This window comes from Parasteatoda tepidariorum, chromosome 4, assembly GCF_043381705.1.
Source record: "Parasteatoda tepidariorum isolate YZ-2023 chromosome 4, CAS_Ptep_4.0, whole genome shotgun sequence".
Classification (NCBI taxonomy): domain Eukaryota; kingdom Metazoa; phylum Arthropoda; class Arachnida; order Araneae; family Theridiidae; genus Parasteatoda; species Parasteatoda tepidariorum.
Genome location: NC_092207.1, coordinates 8,342,911 through 8,364,119, shown reverse-complemented (window position 1 = coordinate 8,364,119; position 21,209 = coordinate 8,342,911). Strand labels below are relative to the sequence as shown.

Genomic DNA, 21,209 nt, shown 5'->3' with positions numbered 1-21,209 from the left:
TTAAGAGCAAACTTAAACAAAAAAGTTCTATCATTCATATATGGTAAAATTGTTTCTACAGTCGATCTGCTTGTCATAATGCCAACTCAAGTGACATTTCTGAACCAAGAAAATGACACTGACTAAAATTAAAATAGTTTGCGAAAAATTATGAGTCTTTGATAAAATTTTGAAGCCAATGGAGGTAACTACTAAGAACGACCAACCTCCATTAACAGCCATTTTACTGTGGAACAGAGAGTGGTCACTCCCGAGAAGTTTCACTGTACTTACAAACACAACCTAGTATTGGGTTGGAGGGAAAGTTCTGTCGTCTATCAATAGTGATGTTTTGCAATCCATGTTGGAAAATAATCCACATTTAACAAGTCGACAAATTGCAGAGAAGTTTGGCATTCATCATACAACTGTTGGAGATCACATTAAATCTCTTGGGTTTGTGTTAAAGCAAAGTGTTTGGGTTCCACANTATGTCTATATCCACACTTTTATTTCATGTATAAATCACACATTATTAACAAAATGTATTAGGTCTAACTAAAAGGTCAATATATTAAGTATTGATGGAAGTAAATGAAGAGCATCATAATTGAAAAAGAAATATTATCCAAATTATTAAGTACTGTCAGCAAAGGCATTCCTCTCAAAGTGTTGTTTTAAAATGGTATTACAAACTGACCTTTCTTAAAAGCAACCCGTGAGATATATTTTCACTCAACAAAAATCCCGAGACTAAATGCTGAATGGGCCCAGCTTCTCCACAATGTGGTCTAAGGTTAAAAGTGTTGAAGCCTCTCAATCTGGAAAAAGAAACAACTTAAATTACACACATAATTTATTTATATTTATTGAGCATTTTAATTCAAACCATACATATAGATAGTGTGTAAACAGTACACATATAAATGTAAGATATGGCATGCATTTTCAGAAAACGATTTATGCCATATTTTACAATTATTTTCCTAATCATTGGTTATTTATCAATGTTTTGTCAACCAGAGTGTAATTTTTTTAGAAAAGGAAAGGAATATTCATTATTTAATTTTGTTCTTATGTTGAATTATTGAATGGACATGAAATATTGAATTGATATCAAGCATTGAATGATATAACTCAACACTTAAATGAATGATATATTCAACACTTTAAATTCCATTTTTTTAAAAATGATTCTCGTTCCTTGTCAAATAATTTTTAAACAAAATGGTGCACTTAAACTAAACTAAAAATAAATCAATAAAAACAAATTTTACATAACAAAAAAACTATGTGGTCCTACGTCAGACACAAACTAACACAGGACCATAAAGAAAATTTGACTGAGTTTAACACAAGACTTTAATGGCAAATTTATAATAAATTTGCATTTATTAAAATTACAATACTCATATTATTTTATTGCCATTATTATTTCCCTTTATTTATACAAATAGCATATCACTATTTGCACCAAAATCAAACATTAATTTATTTTTCAACCACAGAGTCACCCTCTGCATAGTAAGGTTATTATTATAAACTGCTCTTCAAGTTTTATGCACACTTTACACACCTTAAAAAGAAATTATATTCATATCAAAATGAATTACCACTTTAAATTAATAATTTCTAAAACTAAAAATTTTTCTAAAAAAATTGCCGTTTAGGAATTATAAATATATAATAAGTTTTACCAATGTAGTTTTAACTTGACTTCACGAAAATTTTGTCTCTATATATTTTTACACCATATCAAGAGAAAAAAAAAAGAACTAGTAGAAGTTTTAATATATATTTCAAAAAAGAACCTAGAAGGCTACAGATAACTTACTTCCTGAAGTGATTGAGAACACAAATATTTGCATACATGTAATACAGATAATAAGAGTAAGGAGGATTTTCCAAGTCCCTCCACTTTGCAGGTGGAGGAATATTTTTGTTAATCACTAAATTTTCTGGTTTAGATTCATCATCAACAGAATCAAACCCAGTGACCTGAAAAAGAAAAATTTGTTTTTAATATTAATTTAAAATACCATAAATTTTTTAGAGAGAAATGACATAAATGATTTAAGAAACGATGGAAAAGAATCAGGCGTATATTATTTCTTTTCAGTAGTGGTCGGAAAAACTACACAGTATTTGTAGTTTACTCCAACTGTAACTATTTTGTTACAAATTTAGCTAACAACAACTACAATTACTCTTTTTTTAAATGTAGTGACTACAAACTACTTTGGAATTGTAGTTACTACTTCATTACTTTAAGGAGACTAATTTTGCTGGAGAACTTAATTTACACATATGCTCAAAATGGTTTTGAATAAGAAATGAGCTAACATTAAATACAAAAGAATAATTAAAAAATATTTAATTCATGTTTAAATGAGCCAGTTTGTTATTCCAAAACACTTTTTTCGAATGTGTTCGTCTAAACTTCAACTTTCAATGCATTTCTCGACAGCAAATATTTAATTTAAGAAATGCAAAACTATCAAAGATCTGCAATTTTTTAAAATTCTTTAACGGTTTATATTTCCTCCAAGAAATTAAGTACATCAACAATATGTTCCTTTCTCTTGAAATAACATTAATCTTCACTAGTTTGCATACGCATGTGAAAGTGTGATTAAAATGATTAATTATTCACAATGGCTAGTTTAAACATTAGTTATACATGATTCTAAACATGTCATTCCTGTTAACTCTCAGCTTCAGCAACAGGGTCATTTTCATTGTGTCCACTGACGGACCCACAAAGATTTTTACCCATCAAATTCGGAAAATTAGTTGTGTTAGAACCGTGTTTCATTACTAAACTAACATTACACTAGAAACTAGATGAAAAGGTAGTAACTACATTAGTTTCACTACTTGTAGTGCGCCACTTCCGATCACTGCCTTTAAACACATAAAAGCAGACAAGTTATTATTTATATGAAAATTCAAAATTATTCATACCTTTTTAGCCATATTTAGTCACACACAAAGCATTAGACAGTATAATGCAACATTATTATTTTATAATACGTTTAAAAAAAATAAATGATGAAATATTTTTTTAAAAACATTTTATCAAGTAGAAATTTCTTTAAAACATTTCAATTTCACCATTATAGTTGCAGACATTTTTGTATTTTTAATTACCTAACTCTTAAACAGAAAATCCTACAAATTGCAAAAATCAACTTACATATTGTAAAAACAAATGCAGTTCAGGATGTGTGGATGGTTTTGCAGTAACTTCGAAAAGAGGAGCAAAAAAATTTTCAATTATCTGTTCAAAGTTCTGAACTAAATTGTTGGATCGAAACACATCACTGAAAAATAGTATGTAACTTCAGACAAGCAGCAAATAGATGAATTAATTATAAAAATGCAATATAGAGTGAAACCTCCAGGAAAAACCACCTCCGCGTAGCAACCTCCTCTATTTACGACCAATTTTCGGAGGCATGGAATTTTTTCTATAGTTTTTGTGTTGAAGAAAACCTTTAGGAGAGACTATCAAAACCTCTCACAGCAGCCAGCAAACCTCCGCACCAGTGACTGCAGAAGTATCTCAAGAATGGGGGGCTTTCAAGTTCTCCCCTGCCTGCATATGCGTGAATTATATATAATATTTGTGAGAGGTTCTTATTTAGAAAGCTCTTTTTTGATGGTCTCTGAAAAGATTGACATTCTTATATTACAGTCAGAGTGCACTAAAGTTTAATGACTTAGTTTAAGAGTTAAAAATTAAATTAGAAAAAAAAGTTATTTCAGAAAAAACCTAAGCATCTCAAACAAACACCTCTCATTTTTAAAAGGAAACTTATTTTTATGATATAAAATTAAAAGCAAACTTAAACAAGAAAACAAAATAGTTCATTTATTCACAATTAGTAAATTTGCTTTTATACATAATTATACAGAGTGCATAGCCAGATTTTTCAACAAAAAATAAGCACATTTTAAGTACTCTTTAAGCACTCAAAAAATATTTTTAATCTCTTTCCAAAAACAAAAATCCTAATTACGATCTGTGCAGCAATAAAGATGATTTTTTTTCAATCGTTTAAAGTTCTTAATTTATAAACATAAAATCAGTAATTGCAGAGAAAATTGTGAAAATCATGCATTTTTTGTAATTTAGAACAACAATTGACATGGCAAAGAAAAAAACTTTTATTATAAGATATAAAATTAAGCACTTTTTACAAACACTGAATAAAAAAGCACCTTTAAGGGCTTTTAAAAAACGTAATTCAAAAATAAGCACCTTTAAGCACTTTTTAAAAATGATATGCACCCTGTTATATCTTTAGCGGTAATTTTTACTGACACCAATTTTTATTCATCGATCTGGTTTTCATGACGCCAACGTAAGTGATCTTTCTGCATCAAGAAAATAACGCTTAGTAAAATTAAAATAGCTTGCGAAAAATCATGTACCTTCGATAACATTTTGAAGTCAGGGGAGGTAGCCTCTAAGAGCGACGAACTTCCATTAACAGCCATTTTACTGTGGAACAGAAAGTGGTCACTCCTGAGAAGTTTCACTGTATAACAAACCTATTTTAGTCATATCAAAGACTCAGTCTTTATATTTTATAATGACTTAACAACTTTTCAGCATGATTTAATGTTCTAAGAGCACTATTACCAAACTTATAAGCACTAAAACTGCAATTGCCACAGCACTAAAAATTTTATTAAGGATATTGAGCTATGTTAATGTTAATGATACGTTTTTATGATATACTTTTTAATACTTTAGTCACTTTCAATTACCTGGGGCGTAAAATATTATTTAAATTAAATTTGTTTCTAAAAAAAAAGGGAAAAATATACAGTCCCAACCAAAAAATAAATCATGTTGGAATAAAAATAATGGTTTTAGATCTTTTCCTTAATAAAATTGAGAGGAATCGTACATTCTATTCTAGCTTCGACTGTCCCTAAGCAAGACATTATGGTTTTAAATTAAAATCTTGTTTTCTAAGTAAGAACTTGTTCCATTATATGATTGATTTGAGTGAGCACGTTGGGGCTCTTGTTCGACCAATTTGTTTGTTGATGTTAGATAGTTGGTCAGTTGTCTTTCAAATTCAGAATATGCAATTTATGTTAAAATTACTACCGATTTTCTAGGAGGGGATGGCTTGAACGGGGCCTCCAGAGTTTACCCTTTATTATATAATTTTACTTTATTTAACCTAAGATTTGAAGGAAAAAAAAGTTTCAGCTTTTCTATTGAAGTTCAATGTAATTTATCATGTTAGTTTTCCCCCACAAACAAGCTTAAAAGTTAATAGTTTTATTACAAAGAAAACACTAGATGAAGTTTATAACTTATTTGTTACTCCTTTCTTATGGTGAAATTAACAAGGTACCATTTTAAAATTTGGAAAAAATAAGTCTTGTAATATGAAGTTTACAATTTCATATGTCAAAGCAACTGATTTGAAAAGTAAATAGAAAATTAAAAACTTAAAAGCAAATAAATTTATTATTAATATAGATTTACAACATAAAGAAGAAAAAAAACAGCTTCGTAAAATCCATTCATCAATATTTAAGAAAAAAAGTATCACAATTCATTATGTTAATATGGATTATGATAAAACATCTCACTTTCTTAAACACACATGCATTTCATACCCAAACAACCCAAGTCTTGAGATCTTAAAATATTGACAAAATTGTAGGTTTTTAAAGATACTAGCACTTAAAAAAAACTCACTATATTCGAGGCATCTGTATTAGCCATCGAACGTTGTCAGAATAAACATTGTGTACAACAGCCCACTTTGCTAAGCGATCCCACTCTTCAGGCCTGCGGCCATAAATGGAGAGGCGTAACTCAGCATTTTGGTATTTACTTTCTTCTAAATCGCTCATTACTTCCTGCAAGAAAAGACAATGATAAGTCCTAAAATCCTTTTCTCATTTTTTTCAGGTACATTGCAGAATAATATAACTACAGGAAAGAGCTAAAAAAAATTTTTTAAATGCATTCAGACCCTTTTAAAATATAATCTTTGATTTTTCTTTGTTTTATTAATTTATAAGTGTGTTTATTAAACAATTTGCCATTAATGAATAGGTTAAAAGTCTTACTATTTATGTATCTCCCAAAGCATTAATATTAAAGATAATCTGTCGATAATATGTTAGTCACTTAGTGATAATGACTATCATGCTACCATATGATTTAATGAACACACCACTTTTTCTGTATAATTTTGGAGATACCAACCTGTAGAGATACTTTTTGGTAGTAGTTGAATATTTTTCTCTTTATAATGGTTATAGTGCCTAGTAATTTTTTATTGTTATTTTAAAATTTACATTTTTTACCAATCAACAACTATATTAATAATCAGATATTATTAATTATCAGAGATCATAAAATTATCAAAACACCATTTCAAATTTAATTAATGAATAAGTTTGTCTTTATCTGAAAAAACAAAGATCAGGTCACCAAATGGAGTATACAAACGGGTGATAAAACAATATGAGCACTTCTATACTAACTCTATCTAAACAATCTTCCTTTTAGCAGCAAATGTTTTTAAAGATCTTACGTGTCAAAACTGGAGGCACAATTTGAAAGATCATGTTTGAAGCTTTTAGAAATGGTGCCCTTTTTACCTATGAAAAAATTTGTATAAAACTTATTTCATTTCATATAATTCTAAAAGCATTTAAGCTACAATTCTAAAAGCATTTAAGCTATAATTCTAGAAGCATTTAAGCTATAATTCGAAAATAATTTTAAAATACAAATCACAATTCCATCGAATGATTTTAAAATTACTGGTATTAAAGATAGAAAGCAGTTACTTTCTTCATTTTGACCAATCTGAATTCCGCATGGGGGAAAATGACACCATTTCTAAATGCTTCAAAAATGCTCTTTCAAATTGTGCCAACAGTTTTACCATATAAAGAGTTAAAAATATTTGCTCCCAAAAAAAGATTTAGATAGAGTTAGTATAGATGTGTTCATATTATTTTACCACGCACCTGCATGTTATCTATACATAATAAAATTTAATGACTATATTTTTATCGAACAAATATATTCTAAACTAAAACGCTTAACATCATACAATACATTAATAAACATATAATTATCATTGTTTAAAAAGAGGTAATAAAATCAATAAAATGAAATCTTTTAAAAGTTTTCCATAATTCAATAGTTTGATTAAAACCTGAAAATCTATAGTACTATACATCACAGCAGTTTAATAGCATATCTATAAATTCAGGGTATTATGTGTTTAAAATAAAAAATTAAATTGTATTAAATATGCGTCTAATTCAAACATTAATGGGAAAAAAAATGAGGAATGAAAAAAGAGATATCAAATGAACTTCAGGATTCTGGAATTATTGAAAGATAAATTATTTGAGGGGTTTAAAGGTATGCTGCATAAAGTTTAAAGCTTACTTTTAATATGGAAGCAAAATATTTTCCTCCAATATGATTATCAGTTTTTAAGTAGATTTCACGCAAAGAGCTTTCTCCAACAGGATTGTATTTAGCATTGAACTTATCAAATCGATGGAAAGTATTTCGATCCTGAAATTAAAATAAAAACAAGGTAAAATTAAATCAAGTAGAATATTAATTCTTAATCAAGTAGAATTAAGGAAATTAATAAGATATAGATACTTAATAAGAAATACTAATACTTAAAAAGAAATGCCGAGAACTTAGTAAGAAATACCAAGAATTTGATAAAAATACAAATATAAGTTTCTTCTAAAAAGATATTTTGGTATTCTAGAAACTGAAGTTGCCACAAACCTATCTTTATATCAATGTTTAGATTATGATACATAATGTCTTTTACTATTTAAATAAAAACTTTAAAAAAGGCACATCACATAACAATTTAACCCCCTCATGTAAAAGTGACATTCTCTCTTTTACTCAGTGCAAATATCTATTGGCGATCAAAATGGGCTACACATGGGGTAGAGCAGAACTCTCTATATATGGCAACACTTTGTATGCTTTCACCATTAGCGTGTGGAGAGTCATAGAAGAAGGAAGTACATCAGCTTCTGTCTTGATTCTCAAATATATTAAAATCTTTTAAGTTGAAAAACTATATAGAACTGAAAGCTACATTAAACATAGTTCAAAAGAAAGCATCATGGAAAGTTCAAAAATTTTTTTTAAAATTAAAAACGAAAAATATTAAAAAAGAGGAAAAATATCGTAGTACATTCCTATACAACTGAAAAGAGGGCCAAAGGCATGAAACCAATCATCTCATAAGATGGCGTATACGAGCGTTCTGATCGCCTGTACTTTCATTCAATAAAAATATGTAATTTGAAAACTACAGAAATTTTAACCCAATTTTTATCACATAATTTTTTTTGACTCACAATGCACAGCAAACAGTAAAAAAAGGGGATTTTTATCCTTATCATTTAATGTATTGCAAGCAATGCAAATAATTCGAGCAACAGATTATTTCTTGAGTAAACCTTAATGCAGTTATTACAGGTGATTTTTGTACATTTCAGTTTTAGTATTTTTCCGAACAACTGAAATTGTATTGTTAAGTTTTTTTAATAATTAGCTATATTACTGAGACTAATTGCAGCTTACTTATATATTTGCTCATTAGCTGTTATAAAGCAGCAAAACAGTTATAAATTTCTATAAGAATGGCTTTTGCAGCATATTCTATAATTTTATACTGTTTATAAGCTATTTTGTAATATTTTTTATATGTTTGCCATAGTTTTCTTAATTTTGTATAAAAAAAGTTAGAGGAAAATATTAACTTAAAAATTTCCATTATTGCCAGAAATTTGATTTTAACTCTTTCACACTTTTACTTACAAATGGGCAAGTTCGTGAGAATGATTTCTTCCATGACCAATAACATCGAGTAAATTAATATTCTAGATAAGAAAGAATGCAGTTAGGAAATTGAACTTTTATGAAGTGTTCGGCTGTCAGACTTTAAGTAAGAAATGGATTTCAAGTTTCCCTTAAGCTTTCAACTTTATAGTTCAGATTCATAAAATTTTGTTTATCATGTTAAATGTAGGAATTTTTGTTTTTGCTAGAATATTTGATTTTAAAGAAGACTCCATTCTTTTCTTGGCTTAATATCTATACTGATGGCTCCTCATAAGAAGACTTGTGAAAACTTGTTTGAAGGCTCAGTTGGTATAAATGTCACAAATTTTGAAGCTGAGATAGAGGCGGGCAATCGAGCAGTCAGCTATTTATCTATCCACCTGCAATACATCTCTAAATCATGCAGTGCTCCTTATTGATTTGCAGGAAGTCATCCTTTCCTTTTGTTCTTTTCAAACCAGTAAGTCGAAACATGTAGAGGAAACAAAACAGAAAATCGATGATTTCATCAATGATGGTAGGGTGATTTTCCTTCAGTTGATTCCCAGTGATTGCGATATATTTGGAAATGAGAGAGTAGACCGTCTTTCCCCAAAAGGATGCTCGCTGTCACAGCCTCTTTTTGCAATTCCTTATAATCAAATTTCCGTCATCATCATCTCATCGCCAGGATAATAAATAAATTTGCTAAAAGCACCAAAGCTGCTACAGGGAAAATATGGTTCAGTCTTATTCTTCATCTCATCCCCATGGATCTCCCTGGACACATTTTCCATACAAATTTCAGAATTGTTAATGGAAATGACTATGACCTTTGTCCTATAGGCATTTCTGATTGCCCTTTGTGTTTCACAGGAGAGGCTATAAACTTTAATAACTTGACAGTTTGCCCATCCTTAAACAACATTATTATTTTTTTTTCATATGAAGTCATATATTAGTCATTTATTCATATACAAATTTCATATGAAGTTGAACTGGGTTGACTTTGTTGTTGAAGTTGACTTTGTACTGGGCTGGTCAAAAAAAAAATAAAAAAAATTGGCCAATGCAACCAGCTGCTAATAGGAAATTAGGAAAAAACAAATTTAAAGTTGGAACTTGTTAACTAATAGATCACCAAGTAATTTATCTAAATGATGATACGCCAAATTGTAATTTTAGACAAATTTGTATATTATAATTCTATATTACATTTCAAAAATATTAATTTTCCATGAAATATAAATCTTGATCTTATTTCTGGAAGAAAAAAAAAACAGCAGATGCAAAATAAAAAACAAAGAGACAAAGAATAATTTTTAAATATACAAATTTAAAGGACAGGAAAGAATTACTGGCTCAAATAAATTGTTATATTTATGTGTATAAATTAGCAATCATCTTATACAGAAGTAATTTATCCCTATACCCAGTGTTTCCCAAAGTGTGGTATGCGTATCCCCAGGGGTATGGGAACAGTTTAGCGGGGGTACTCGTTTTTATGCGAAATATCTTGGATAAACGAAAATTTCAAAAATTTTTTATTTAAAAATAAAGCTAGCCAAGAAAATTTACGATTACATATCTTTCGATTGGCTATTTTCTGCCGAGTTAATAATTAGTGGTATCAACTGTCAGTTGTGATTTTTAACTTTTGTGCAATTTTTTTATAGTAAAAAAATACATTCTTTTTTTTATTAGTGGTACACAGCGTTACGAAAAATTTAGAAAGGGTACACAAAAGTCATAAGTTTGGGAAACACTGCCTTAACCTAATGGTTACAGGGTAAATTACATCTACATAAAATGTATGCTAAACAAAAATTACTTCTACATTCATAATTAAACTTAATCAGAAAATAAAAATAGCAAAAATTACATCATGAATATAAAAATTATAATTTGAAATGACCACATAACATTTATAATACAGAAAAACTATCCTAAGAATTGAACAAAATCTATAACTTACTGCATGAACATCCAGCATATCTACACTTAAGTCATATGTAGATATATTTAAGTCAGTAAAAACCTGCAAGTGAATATTTTTTAGATAAGTTCAATAAATAAAAAAGTTCACCATATAAAAAAAAGTAGTTATCTTGCAGTTATCTGAATTAAAAGTTATCTAATATTTGAGAGTGTACTAACAAAAAGTTTATGGTCTAGTAAACTATCTAATTTGAACTTTAATTATTTGATTTTTTTTCCACATTATCTCAGAATCAGTCCCAAAATAACTACAATTTTGAAAAAAAAAAAATGATTTTAAAGTTGTTTTCTTTCCCAAAAGCAAACTAGATTTTATCAATCTTTAAGATCCCAATGATGATAATAGCAGCTGAAATATTAACTAAACGTAAAATTTTAATAATTTTGTAATAATAAAATGGATTGTATGTAATAAAGTCACCACAATTCTTTTTGGCAGATTGAAAATTTAGATTAAAATTAAAGCTTTGCTTCGAGTTCATGACACTCAAACAGTAGTTTCTTTAGCTTAAGACAAAGTGTAGCATTTTTTCCCTTTCTAAAATAGCTTAACTCAGAAACACTCTTTAGAAATAAACTGCTAAATCTAAAGTGACATAAAGAATCTAATTAGAAAATACAAACCTGCTTTAAGGTCAGAGGTTTTCCTTCACTGAGTTTAACAATATCATCTCCGTGCACTTTGACTGATTTTTTAATAAAACGAAGTAAATGTTTTTGGTTCATACAAGAAGCCGCATGGACATGAGTATCTACCTAAAAATAACATCATTAGAAATCACGAAGTGAAAAAGCTAAAAACATACACAGTAAAAATGTTTCCAAAAATATACATTTAGCTACATAAAGTTACACTATTAAAGAAAAGTACATCTAAAGACCTTTTCAAAACATTGTGGAAAGTCATATTGTTAGTATTCAGAAATATTTATTAGTACAGATATCAGTCACACTTTTAACGTTCTAAGGAGAATAAAGATCACTTAAAATATACAGTTGTAAAATTAGTCTGTAAGACTAATTTTACTACTGTACATTTTGAGTGATTTTACTACTGCAGTGTTTTCACTACAGCGCAAGAATCTCCCATATTTTTTTTCTACCACAGAACCCCTTTCAGAACAAATTTCTCTGCAACCACGTGTTTACCGTAGGTTAGGTTTCTTCAAGTAAGACGTTCAAGTTTTTTATGTGCTAATGTAAGATGGACAAATACCTTGTAAAGGCAAAATCTTCTATGATGATGCTCCAAATATATTAAATGCTTTAAAAAATAGAAGACGTTAAAAATGTATTATAATTAAAGAAATTTTTTTTGAAGAGTTTCTGTGTTTTTTTAGTTTTTAGAAATCTCACTTAAGGTTTTTGAAATCTCACCCTGTTTTTGAGAAAGGGTGAGAAATTCTCACCCATTTTTTTTTCTATGATGAAAACACTGTACTGTACGTTTTTTTCATCACCCCATGCAGTAAAAAGTAAAATTTATCATTTATTCATCATGTGTTGATGCTATTGATGTAAAATATATTATTTACATCAATAGCAAGCCAGAGTGACTTAGGGGATAGAAAAATAATCCTTAATGACAATTTATTTGGTTTTAAGGTTGATAATAATCAACCTAAAATGATGATTTCATATTAAATCATATAGATCAAGTATCTGATAGAAATAAAGTAATTTTTAAATAGAAGCAATTCTACATACATAGAAACAGACTTCAGAAAATATATACCTTCCGAGTGTTATAAAAGTCCCTATGGGGCACTGCTTTCTGAGAGGCAAGTTCACGAAGCTCATTCAACAAAACATGAAGTTGGTATTTAGAAGATAAATATTGCAATCTCCTATAACAGAAGGATTTCCTACAAAAATAAATAATTTTAAACAATTATATTCATTTACAAATAAAAATATGGGGCTAAAATCAAATTAGTGGATAATAATAACTCATACAGAGGTCCGTCAGCTATCATACAGCACATTAACTGCAAATCAGCAATAAATTCTTGAAAAAGTGGATAGGGAAAATCAAGTTTTTCCCCCTCAGATCCACTGTAGACCTGATACACTCCATTGCAAACTTTTAATGAATAATCCTTATCTTCTGAAGAAAAACTGGACATCCAGGGGTCTCTCACAGATGGACGTTCTACTGAAACTGATTCTGAAACAATGAAAAAAAAGACATTTAAGAAAGTATATGTCTATGTAGTAATGAAAAAATAATTTGTCAGCAAGCTTAATTTACTTCATAAGTTTTCAAGGAAAATCTCAATGAAATTCAAGACCATTTTTGCTGTACATAGTAGTATTTCAAATAAGAAATAAATAGTTTTTTTAATTCAATTAGCAAAACAATTGACTTTTTTTTATAAAACTTTTTTCAAAATGTTATATTCCGTATTGTAAAGGGTGCAAAATGAGCCACCCTAAATAACTTTTGATCTAATGATCAGGTCTTCACATTTTAGGATTCAATCTCAATGGTTTGAGGGGGTGGCTTCAAATATTCTGAATATTAAGTGCAGACGCTATTTTAAGTTATGAAATCAGATAAAAACGTATTTTCCCTGAATAGACGTAACTACATATTTTGACGGATTTGGATTTCTGACCTCCAGAAGCCACAATCTGGGAAATATGGTCCGAATAGTTTGGTTAGGAGAGCAGCTCAAAGTTTGGACCCCTTAATGTTAATTTTATTTTTTGTGTATTTCACCATATCTCAAGAAATTTTTACAGCGAATTGAAATTTTTTTTACACACAATTATTAAACTAGTTAATAAAAAAGATAATTCCATGCAAAATAAAATTTTTAGTAAAAATTTATTATTTTTTTAATAACAGATAAAAAAAAAAGCTTCTGAATTGTAAGGTATACAACTTTTTACATCGTTTTAAAGATTGTAATTTTAAATGTCAAAATAAAAAGATTTAGCAAAATTGGTTAGATTCTTCTTAAAAAATCAAATTTTAAAAATACAACTTTTTCAAAATTCAATTTCACAGGAAATATTAAACTGATTTTGCTCAGATTATGTATTTTGCCATTTAAAATTATGTAAAAAATTTTATGCTTCACAAATCAAAATTTTCAGACTGTTGCTATTAAATAAAATAATAAATATTTACTTAAAGTTATACTTTGCATGGAATTATTTTTGGATAATCATTGCACTCATTTTAACATGACTTTACTTTCACTGGAAATGCTCTCAGGCAAACTGGTCAATCTGTTATGCATAATTTGTGGTGTGCTTAATTTAATCAATAATTTTGTAATGTGGCATTGCTATAGCTATTGTATCCCTGACACTATAAAACACGTTCAATTTTTCCCTCAGCATATATACAAATGATTTGTTTTGTTTCCTTCTTAAAAATGGGGTAAATTTTTCACTTCATGAGTATTTTGTCCAAAATCTATGATTCTTTTACTCAAATAAAATGAGATTATGTAATTAAGCATTGATCTAGTGAGCATAAGAGGCATTGTCTATTGAGAGATCAAAAGTTTAAAAGGCCTTGCTCTTCATTAAATATATATCTATATATGTCATCCTCAACCTCAGTGGCTCGACAGCCCAGGACGGGTGCTGGCCTTCTCAAATTTTTTTTTCCAAGTTAACCTTTTCCCTGCTAGCATTTTCCAGTTTTTAGTTTCTACGCACGAAAGTTCTTTTTCTAGGCCATCCATCCATCTCAAATTCGGCCTGCCTATTTAACTGGTCTGGCATTAAAAACTCTTTTCGTGGTACAGTCTTCGTCCATTCTGATAACACGGCCTTCCCATTTTATTATTTGTCGTTTAATAAAGTTAATAATGTCAGGTTCATTATGTGAGAGATAAAGCTCTAAATTTGTTCTTCTAAACCACACACCATTTTTTTAATACAAGTATTAACATAATATTTCAGTATTTATTATTTGGCTGCTTTTTGTACTATTAAAATGGAACAAACCAGCTCATGTAAAAACTACATCATATCACCATGGAAAAAATTAAAAAACATATTGACATTGCTAAATAAGCTCTGAGTAAAACAGAAATAACAGCAAAAAGTTCAGCAAAAATGCATTCATTTTGACTAGATTGGTTACATTAAAATTATTCATATTCATACCATAAATTAAGAAAAACAGAATAAAGAATTCTTATTTTTCTATATCACGTGCATGAAAATTAATAATGGAGAATGAAATAAGCACAAGCTTACACCAGCATACCTCTAAAAGCATAGAGAAATAAAAAATATTTCTTTTTCTAAGTAGCATAAAAAAGAAGCTTAGATACCTTTGAAAACAGGAACCCTCCTTTCTAGGCTTGTAGTACCTTTAAGATGCAAAGTATATTAAGAGAGGAAGGAAATGCACCAGAAGCAACAGAATGTTTAAAAAAATCATTTATTAACTGCAAAGCCATGCACAAGCAAAATAATTCTTTCTTTTGTTACTCTTATTAAAATTATACATTGAGTTGTAAATACAACTGAAACTAATATAAAAGCATTAGCGAATTCTAATTTCAAACTTTCAGCAAATTAATGGTTGTTACACATGGTTGCTTTAACATAGTTTACTAAAATGCGCTGGTTAAAAAACAATTATTAGGAAAGAAAATTTCAAAGGGACTTAACAAGTATTAAATACAAAAAGTTTCCGCCTTTTATTTGCGTGTGTGTTTTTTCTCAAGTACAAAATTAACTATTTTAGAACAAGACATTTTTAGGTTTACGAGTATTGAAGTTATAATATGCAAAAGTTTAAAAACTGATATATATTGATAGCAGAAATAATTTTCAAATCAAAGAAAAAGAGCCTAAACTATGTGGTGACAGAGATAATGAGACGAGAACAGAAAAAAAAGAAGCTAGGAATATAGATAGTTTAAGTTCCTAAACACAAAGTAACAATCTGCTTACATGAAGCTAACTGTGGCAACACAACTCAAACAGTTATAAATTGTTAAAATTTTTGCTAGAGTGACATTTCTAAGTGTAAGTCTAGATGGCAAACTGCTCTTAGATATTTTCAGAAATAAATGCCTGCTTTATAGTCCATGGATAATCATATTTAAAGTTCATTAAAATGCTTACAAATCATATGCTATGTTGTGTTTAATTTTAAATGTTTTATCATATGCTATGAAATGAGTTATAAAGTACTGTGTGCTTACTGAGATAATGCATCTAGAACAGAAAAAAGCTAGGAATATAAATATTTTAAGTTCTTAAACACAAAATAATAATCGGCTTACATGAAGCTAACTGTGGCAACACAACTCAAGCAGATATGTATTGCTACAATTTTGGTTACTACGTTCTAAATATGAGTAACATTTCTATGCGTAAGGCTAGATGGCAAACTGCTCTTACATATTTTCAGAAATAAATGTCTGATTTATTGTCAATGGATAATCACACTTAAAGTTTATTAAAATGTTTGAAAATGAAATGTTTTATCATATACAATGAAATAAGTTTGAAAGTAATTCTTGTTTTGAATTTCTTTGAATATTTTATAGCTGTAATTAGTGATTTTTCATAGTTGTGATTTTTTTACTCTAAAGTGTTTAGGAACTTATAGATATATACATAACAATTTGGAATTGCAACCAACTTGGTTGATAAGTGTTTAACAGCACGAGTGAAAAAAGTAAGGAATTTTAATTTAATGAACTAAATGAGCAATATGAAGAGAAAAAAAATGGCTTGTCTTATAAGAGTTTCATATTCTCCCTTTAGTAGGTTTTGATGAAAAATTTTGCTTCACAGAAACATTTCTAGCATGAATTATGTTCAAATTACAAGGTTGAATTGCATATACTACTTTTTATTGCACTGAATAAATGTGATGATGCCTTAATAGAATTTGAATATCAGGAAACTAAAACAGAAGATAGTAGGAAATAAATTTTCTAGTTTTGAAAAATTTTAACACATGAATATATTTTAACAAAATGCTAAATATATCCCAACTGTGTTGGATTGAGTCTTATTTCTAATTACTAAGTTCCTTAATCAGTAGAAAAACTGCTGATTCTGCATAGGGTACAGTAATACAATAACACTTTGATTTTAAGATAAAATCTCAAGCACTAACATAGAAAAGCACAATTTAGCAAAAATAAATTAACTTTCAAAACATCTTATCTTACGATCAGAATTTGTAAAAATGAAAACTAAAACAAATATTTGAATTACAATAGAATACAGAATATATATGATTCTGCAAAAATATTTGAAACATATATAGAAACTAAATAATTGTTCTTCAAAAAAATAAAGGCTAAAGAAGAAAAAAACAGCAAATGGTACTAGTTTCTGCATGGCTCATTGCCACATTTATCAAAGATTTGTAGCAAATGAAAAATAGGAAATGATATATGAAACCCCCCCAAAAAAAGTTTGTTAGTAAACACTGTGGCTTAGAGAATAGATGATTATTCTCTCTCACTAAATGGAGTTCACACAAATTAGTGAACTGTGTTACCCCTTTCTAAGGCTGCGGTAATTATATTTACCACCACTATAGCTTTGGTACGCCATTTGTTAAAATTGAATGTAATTGGTGACAATATGCCTGTTTTTAGGGAATGTAAAAAAAAGTTAGAATATATAATTCCCTTTCCAGTTTGAAGTAATTATAAAATTTATTTTACAAATGAAAGTCATTAAGTCTCTTAATTTTTTATAACACCTATTAAGTAGTAGTAAACATACTTACCACAAAAAATGTTAACATTCAAATTAATTTTTATCAAATGATCTAAATGAATTTCTTCATCTAAATTCAAAAAGTATTTTAATGCACCCTTACTAGAAATAAATGGCACATTCAAGGGTTAACTTTTATTTTTAACTCTCATATTTACTTAATATTCTCTACCCACACAATGAGTCACATTTTATAATTAAACACTATGATATAGCAGAAAATGTATTAATGCGACCTAAATGTATTAATGGCTAGGTGGGCTTGAAGCCCTCACTGCGGATCTAATTCCAGTCCTTCACAACAACATATCAGAGCTTTAAACCACTTAATCATTGTGTTTCATTAAAATTTATTCATTTGTATGTTACATAAGACCATCTTATTAAGGAAAACAGCCTCAAATTGGAGTTAAGGCTAATATAAGTTATCACAGTATTTTTTAGACCAATTTTGAAATACCTCTAAAAGTATTTTAAGAAGTTGAGTCTTGATTTATCGAGGAGCAAATGCTCTAACCCCCAAAGAAAAAGGGGTGCATCCATAGTATAGGGTGGGTTAGGAAGCTTTACATAAATACCCCCACAGATTTAGTATTTTGCCCATCCATTCAATGAATATCCATGAATTACCTTTATTATCTACTGTGAGTCTGCTTTTAGATTGCCCTTGCCAATGCTCATCGCGTGGTTTCAAAAACCTTGCAGTAATGGCAGGAAAGGATTGTTGAGAAACACTCATGTACTTCTGACGAAGTTTCAAAGCCTGTTGAATCAAAGTAGAGGCCTGCTGTAGATCTTCCAAAGGCACCTGAATGAAATTTAAAAAATTATTAGAGTAAATAGATAAACAAAGAAAAACTGTTACAGAAAAACTGAACATTTTCTAGAAAAAGTATAAACTATAGGCATGTTATGGATGGTGATATTTGTATAAAACATAACAGTATAAAGAATAATGTTAAAAATTTTGCCTTTTTTATAGCTTTAGTGTTCTTTCATTAAGGTGCTACAAAGGTGACATAGTCTGCTTTTTTTTTTTAACACAGAGAGATAACAACAAAAGAAATCCCGCAGCTTAAATAATCAACTTTGTCTGGTTTACACTTTTAATTATAGAAGTAATGAATTTTTATATTTTTAGAAAATGTTTGTTTAACTTTGTGCAACATTTGCATATATTACTAACCAAACTGTATTCAATTTAAACTTTTTGAAGTTTTTTTTCCCATAAAAGGGCGAAAAGGGGCATTTAAAGAAGAGCTATTAATTGGTGTCTAATTTCTCAATTTATAATCCAATCTCTCATCTTTGGCGCAATTCAAGAGAGGGGATGATGGCGAACCAGATATAACTTCGAGCTCTACCAACTCTATAAGCAGCCCCAAATTACACAAATAATTTGCAGTAATAGGCTGAGATGGCTGGGCCACCTATGGAGAAGCCCTGAAAATCATCACCTTTAAGAACCCTGAGGGGGTCACGTCCTAGAGGCAGAGCCCCTACTAGATGGCTCAAAGACAACGAAAATGACCTGGAAATTGGCAAGGAGTTTGCATGGATAGGAGGCGCTGGCATGTCAGCTGCAAGGCTTGAAAGGGGCTGTTGCGCTGACAAAGATGAAGAAGAATCTCTCAATTTCAGATGAAACTGGCTGGTTTGTATTTGGAAATAGGAGTTTCAAGACCAGTCATAGAAAAACGGGCTTTTAATGGCAAGGAGGGTATTCGGTTCATAAAGGAAGACATAATTGTGAAATAAAGTATTGTATGGACTCTAATAAAGGTGTTACATTGACTGATTTCACATGTGTTTTCCAAAAAAAATATAGAGAAAATGAAATTCCTAAATATGCGGAATGGCCAGACAAAATTTATTGAATAATGAAATTCTTTGAAAGATCATCGCAACCTCACATGACCTACCATCTCAGTGCCCCTGGTTTTGGGGTTATTTGCGTAAATTTTAACTTAAAAATTATTCCCAAGGTTGGAAGATTGATGAGGAGAAAAAGGCTGTCGACAAGGCAATATATGTTCAGAAATACTGTATTTCAACATTTTAATCAAGAAATAAATAATAGTGGATATAAAAGTGCACATGTGCAAAAAATTCCTTAGGTTCCCTCTGCATTCAACTACCAATTTTAAATCAGGGGTTCAAATTTTTTTTCTCCAGGTAACTCAATAATTGTCATCTGGGTCACGATGGCTCAGGGGATAGAGCGTTCACCTTCCAATGAGGTGAACCTAGTTCGAATCCCAGCAATGGCTGATCGATATGAATTACGCATTCAGCTCGCACCGACCACAGTGCTGACGTTAAATATCCTCAGTAGTAGACGGATCATGGATTAGAGTCCCCCTGCCTGTCAGGCTAACCGAAGCTAACCTCTGCATATAAGGCAAAAGCGGGTTAGTTCTATCAAAAAGTCCTTCCTGAAGACACAATTTTTCCTAATACTTCACCCAGAAGTTTCATTGTCTTCTGGATTGGGTTCAAAATTATGTAGTTGAACATTAGTAGTCGTAAACTTGAAAAATTGGGTCGGCTGTTCACCGGCGGTTATAAAATGCATAATAATTGACATCTTGTATATGCATGTTATATGAGTTTCCAATAAGTGTCAGTCATTTAACAGATTATCTAGGTGACATGCAGATTAACAAAGGTGATTTGTTAAAGTGCAATTTCATTTCTTAAATTACCTAACTAAACTGCAAATAACCAAGCTAATCTGTACATTAATAGCTAGACACTTGTTAATGTGAAACACATTTTTACTGGAACAACAGCGACGTTTTCGTATGTTTAAAGTAACATAGTGTTACTCATTTCTTTGATACCTAAAGAATAAAGTAAGGCAAGCAAACAACAAATTAGTTGATAGAATCAATCATCAATCAAAAAACTATAAGACATTGAATCAAATGGTTTAAATATAATTACAATTATCTTAAGGAAATTAACATAATTCCATTTATTTATTATTGTTTTGACGCGTAAGAAATCATGTTATAATCAAACAATCAACAAATGAATAGAATGAAAGACATAAGCTTTTAAACTTAAACAATGTGGTATAGTTCGTTTACCAGGAGTTGGCACTTGGTTCCGCCTTCATCACGTGGTATCTGACGATACTATTTCACTATTTTTGGAAGAAGGATGTGAACAATCCTGAACAAGGTTGCTATTTGGCGATTGTACGACAAAAATATTTAATTTGCAATCTTTATGTGCATTTTTTTAACATTAAATATTTCATAAATTTGATATGTCTCTCTTTTGAGTGAATAGTTTGTCCTTTTTGAGAAATTTTTCTGCAATATATTTAATTAGCTAGAGTAACGAAAGATATAATAACAAATGATAAAGCGAAGTAAGTGACTGAAAAATAATTCACTGTTTGTGTTTGGCAAGTATTAAGGATTGTCTCAATTTCAAGCGTCGAGACGTTTCTCCTCTTACTCCTGCATTGAAATGAACTCTGCATCAGAAGAGGTGGAGTCAAGTGCCAACTCCAGGTGAACGAACTATAGTCGTTATTGTGCACATTAAATAAAATCCGGGACACATTAGATTCCTTTAATAAACCACCTTAGTTAATCTGCAGATTCGGTACACATAATGTGCACATTAACGGCTTTCA

General features: G+C 29.5%; 1 protein-coding gene across 4 annotated transcripts in view; it reads right to left on the bottom strand.

Annotated features, from left to right (window-relative positions):
- Positions 1-21,209, bottom strand: part of LOC107445188 (AMP deaminase 2) — a 35,022-nt gene that overhangs the window by 5,804 nt on the left and 8,009 nt on the right. For 2 of the 4 annotated variants that reach the window (XM_071180460.1, XM_016059533.3), the window contains 11 exons: positions 18,191-18,368; positions 15,139-15,177; positions 12,797-13,007; positions 12,576-12,705; positions 11,465-11,596; positions 10,818-10,880; positions 7,427-7,558; positions 5,708-5,871; positions 3,176-3,302; positions 1,814-1,977; positions 680-800 (listed from right to left, as the gene is read on the bottom strand). In XM_071180460.1, coding sequence (XP_071036561.1) covers positions 680-800; positions 1,814-1,977; positions 3,176-3,302; positions 5,708-5,871; positions 7,427-7,558; positions 10,818-10,880; positions 11,465-11,596; positions 12,576-12,705; positions 12,797-13,007; positions 15,139-15,177; positions 18,191-18,368 — 1,461 coding nt within the window. The remainder of the gene's footprint in view (positions 1-679; positions 801-1,813; positions 1,978-3,175; positions 3,303-5,707; positions 5,872-7,426; positions 7,559-10,817; positions 10,881-11,464; positions 11,597-12,575; positions 12,706-12,796; positions 13,008-15,138; positions 15,178-18,190; positions 18,369-21,209) is intronic. The other 2 variants (XM_071180461.1, XM_016059534.3) reach the window with 1 other exon arrangement.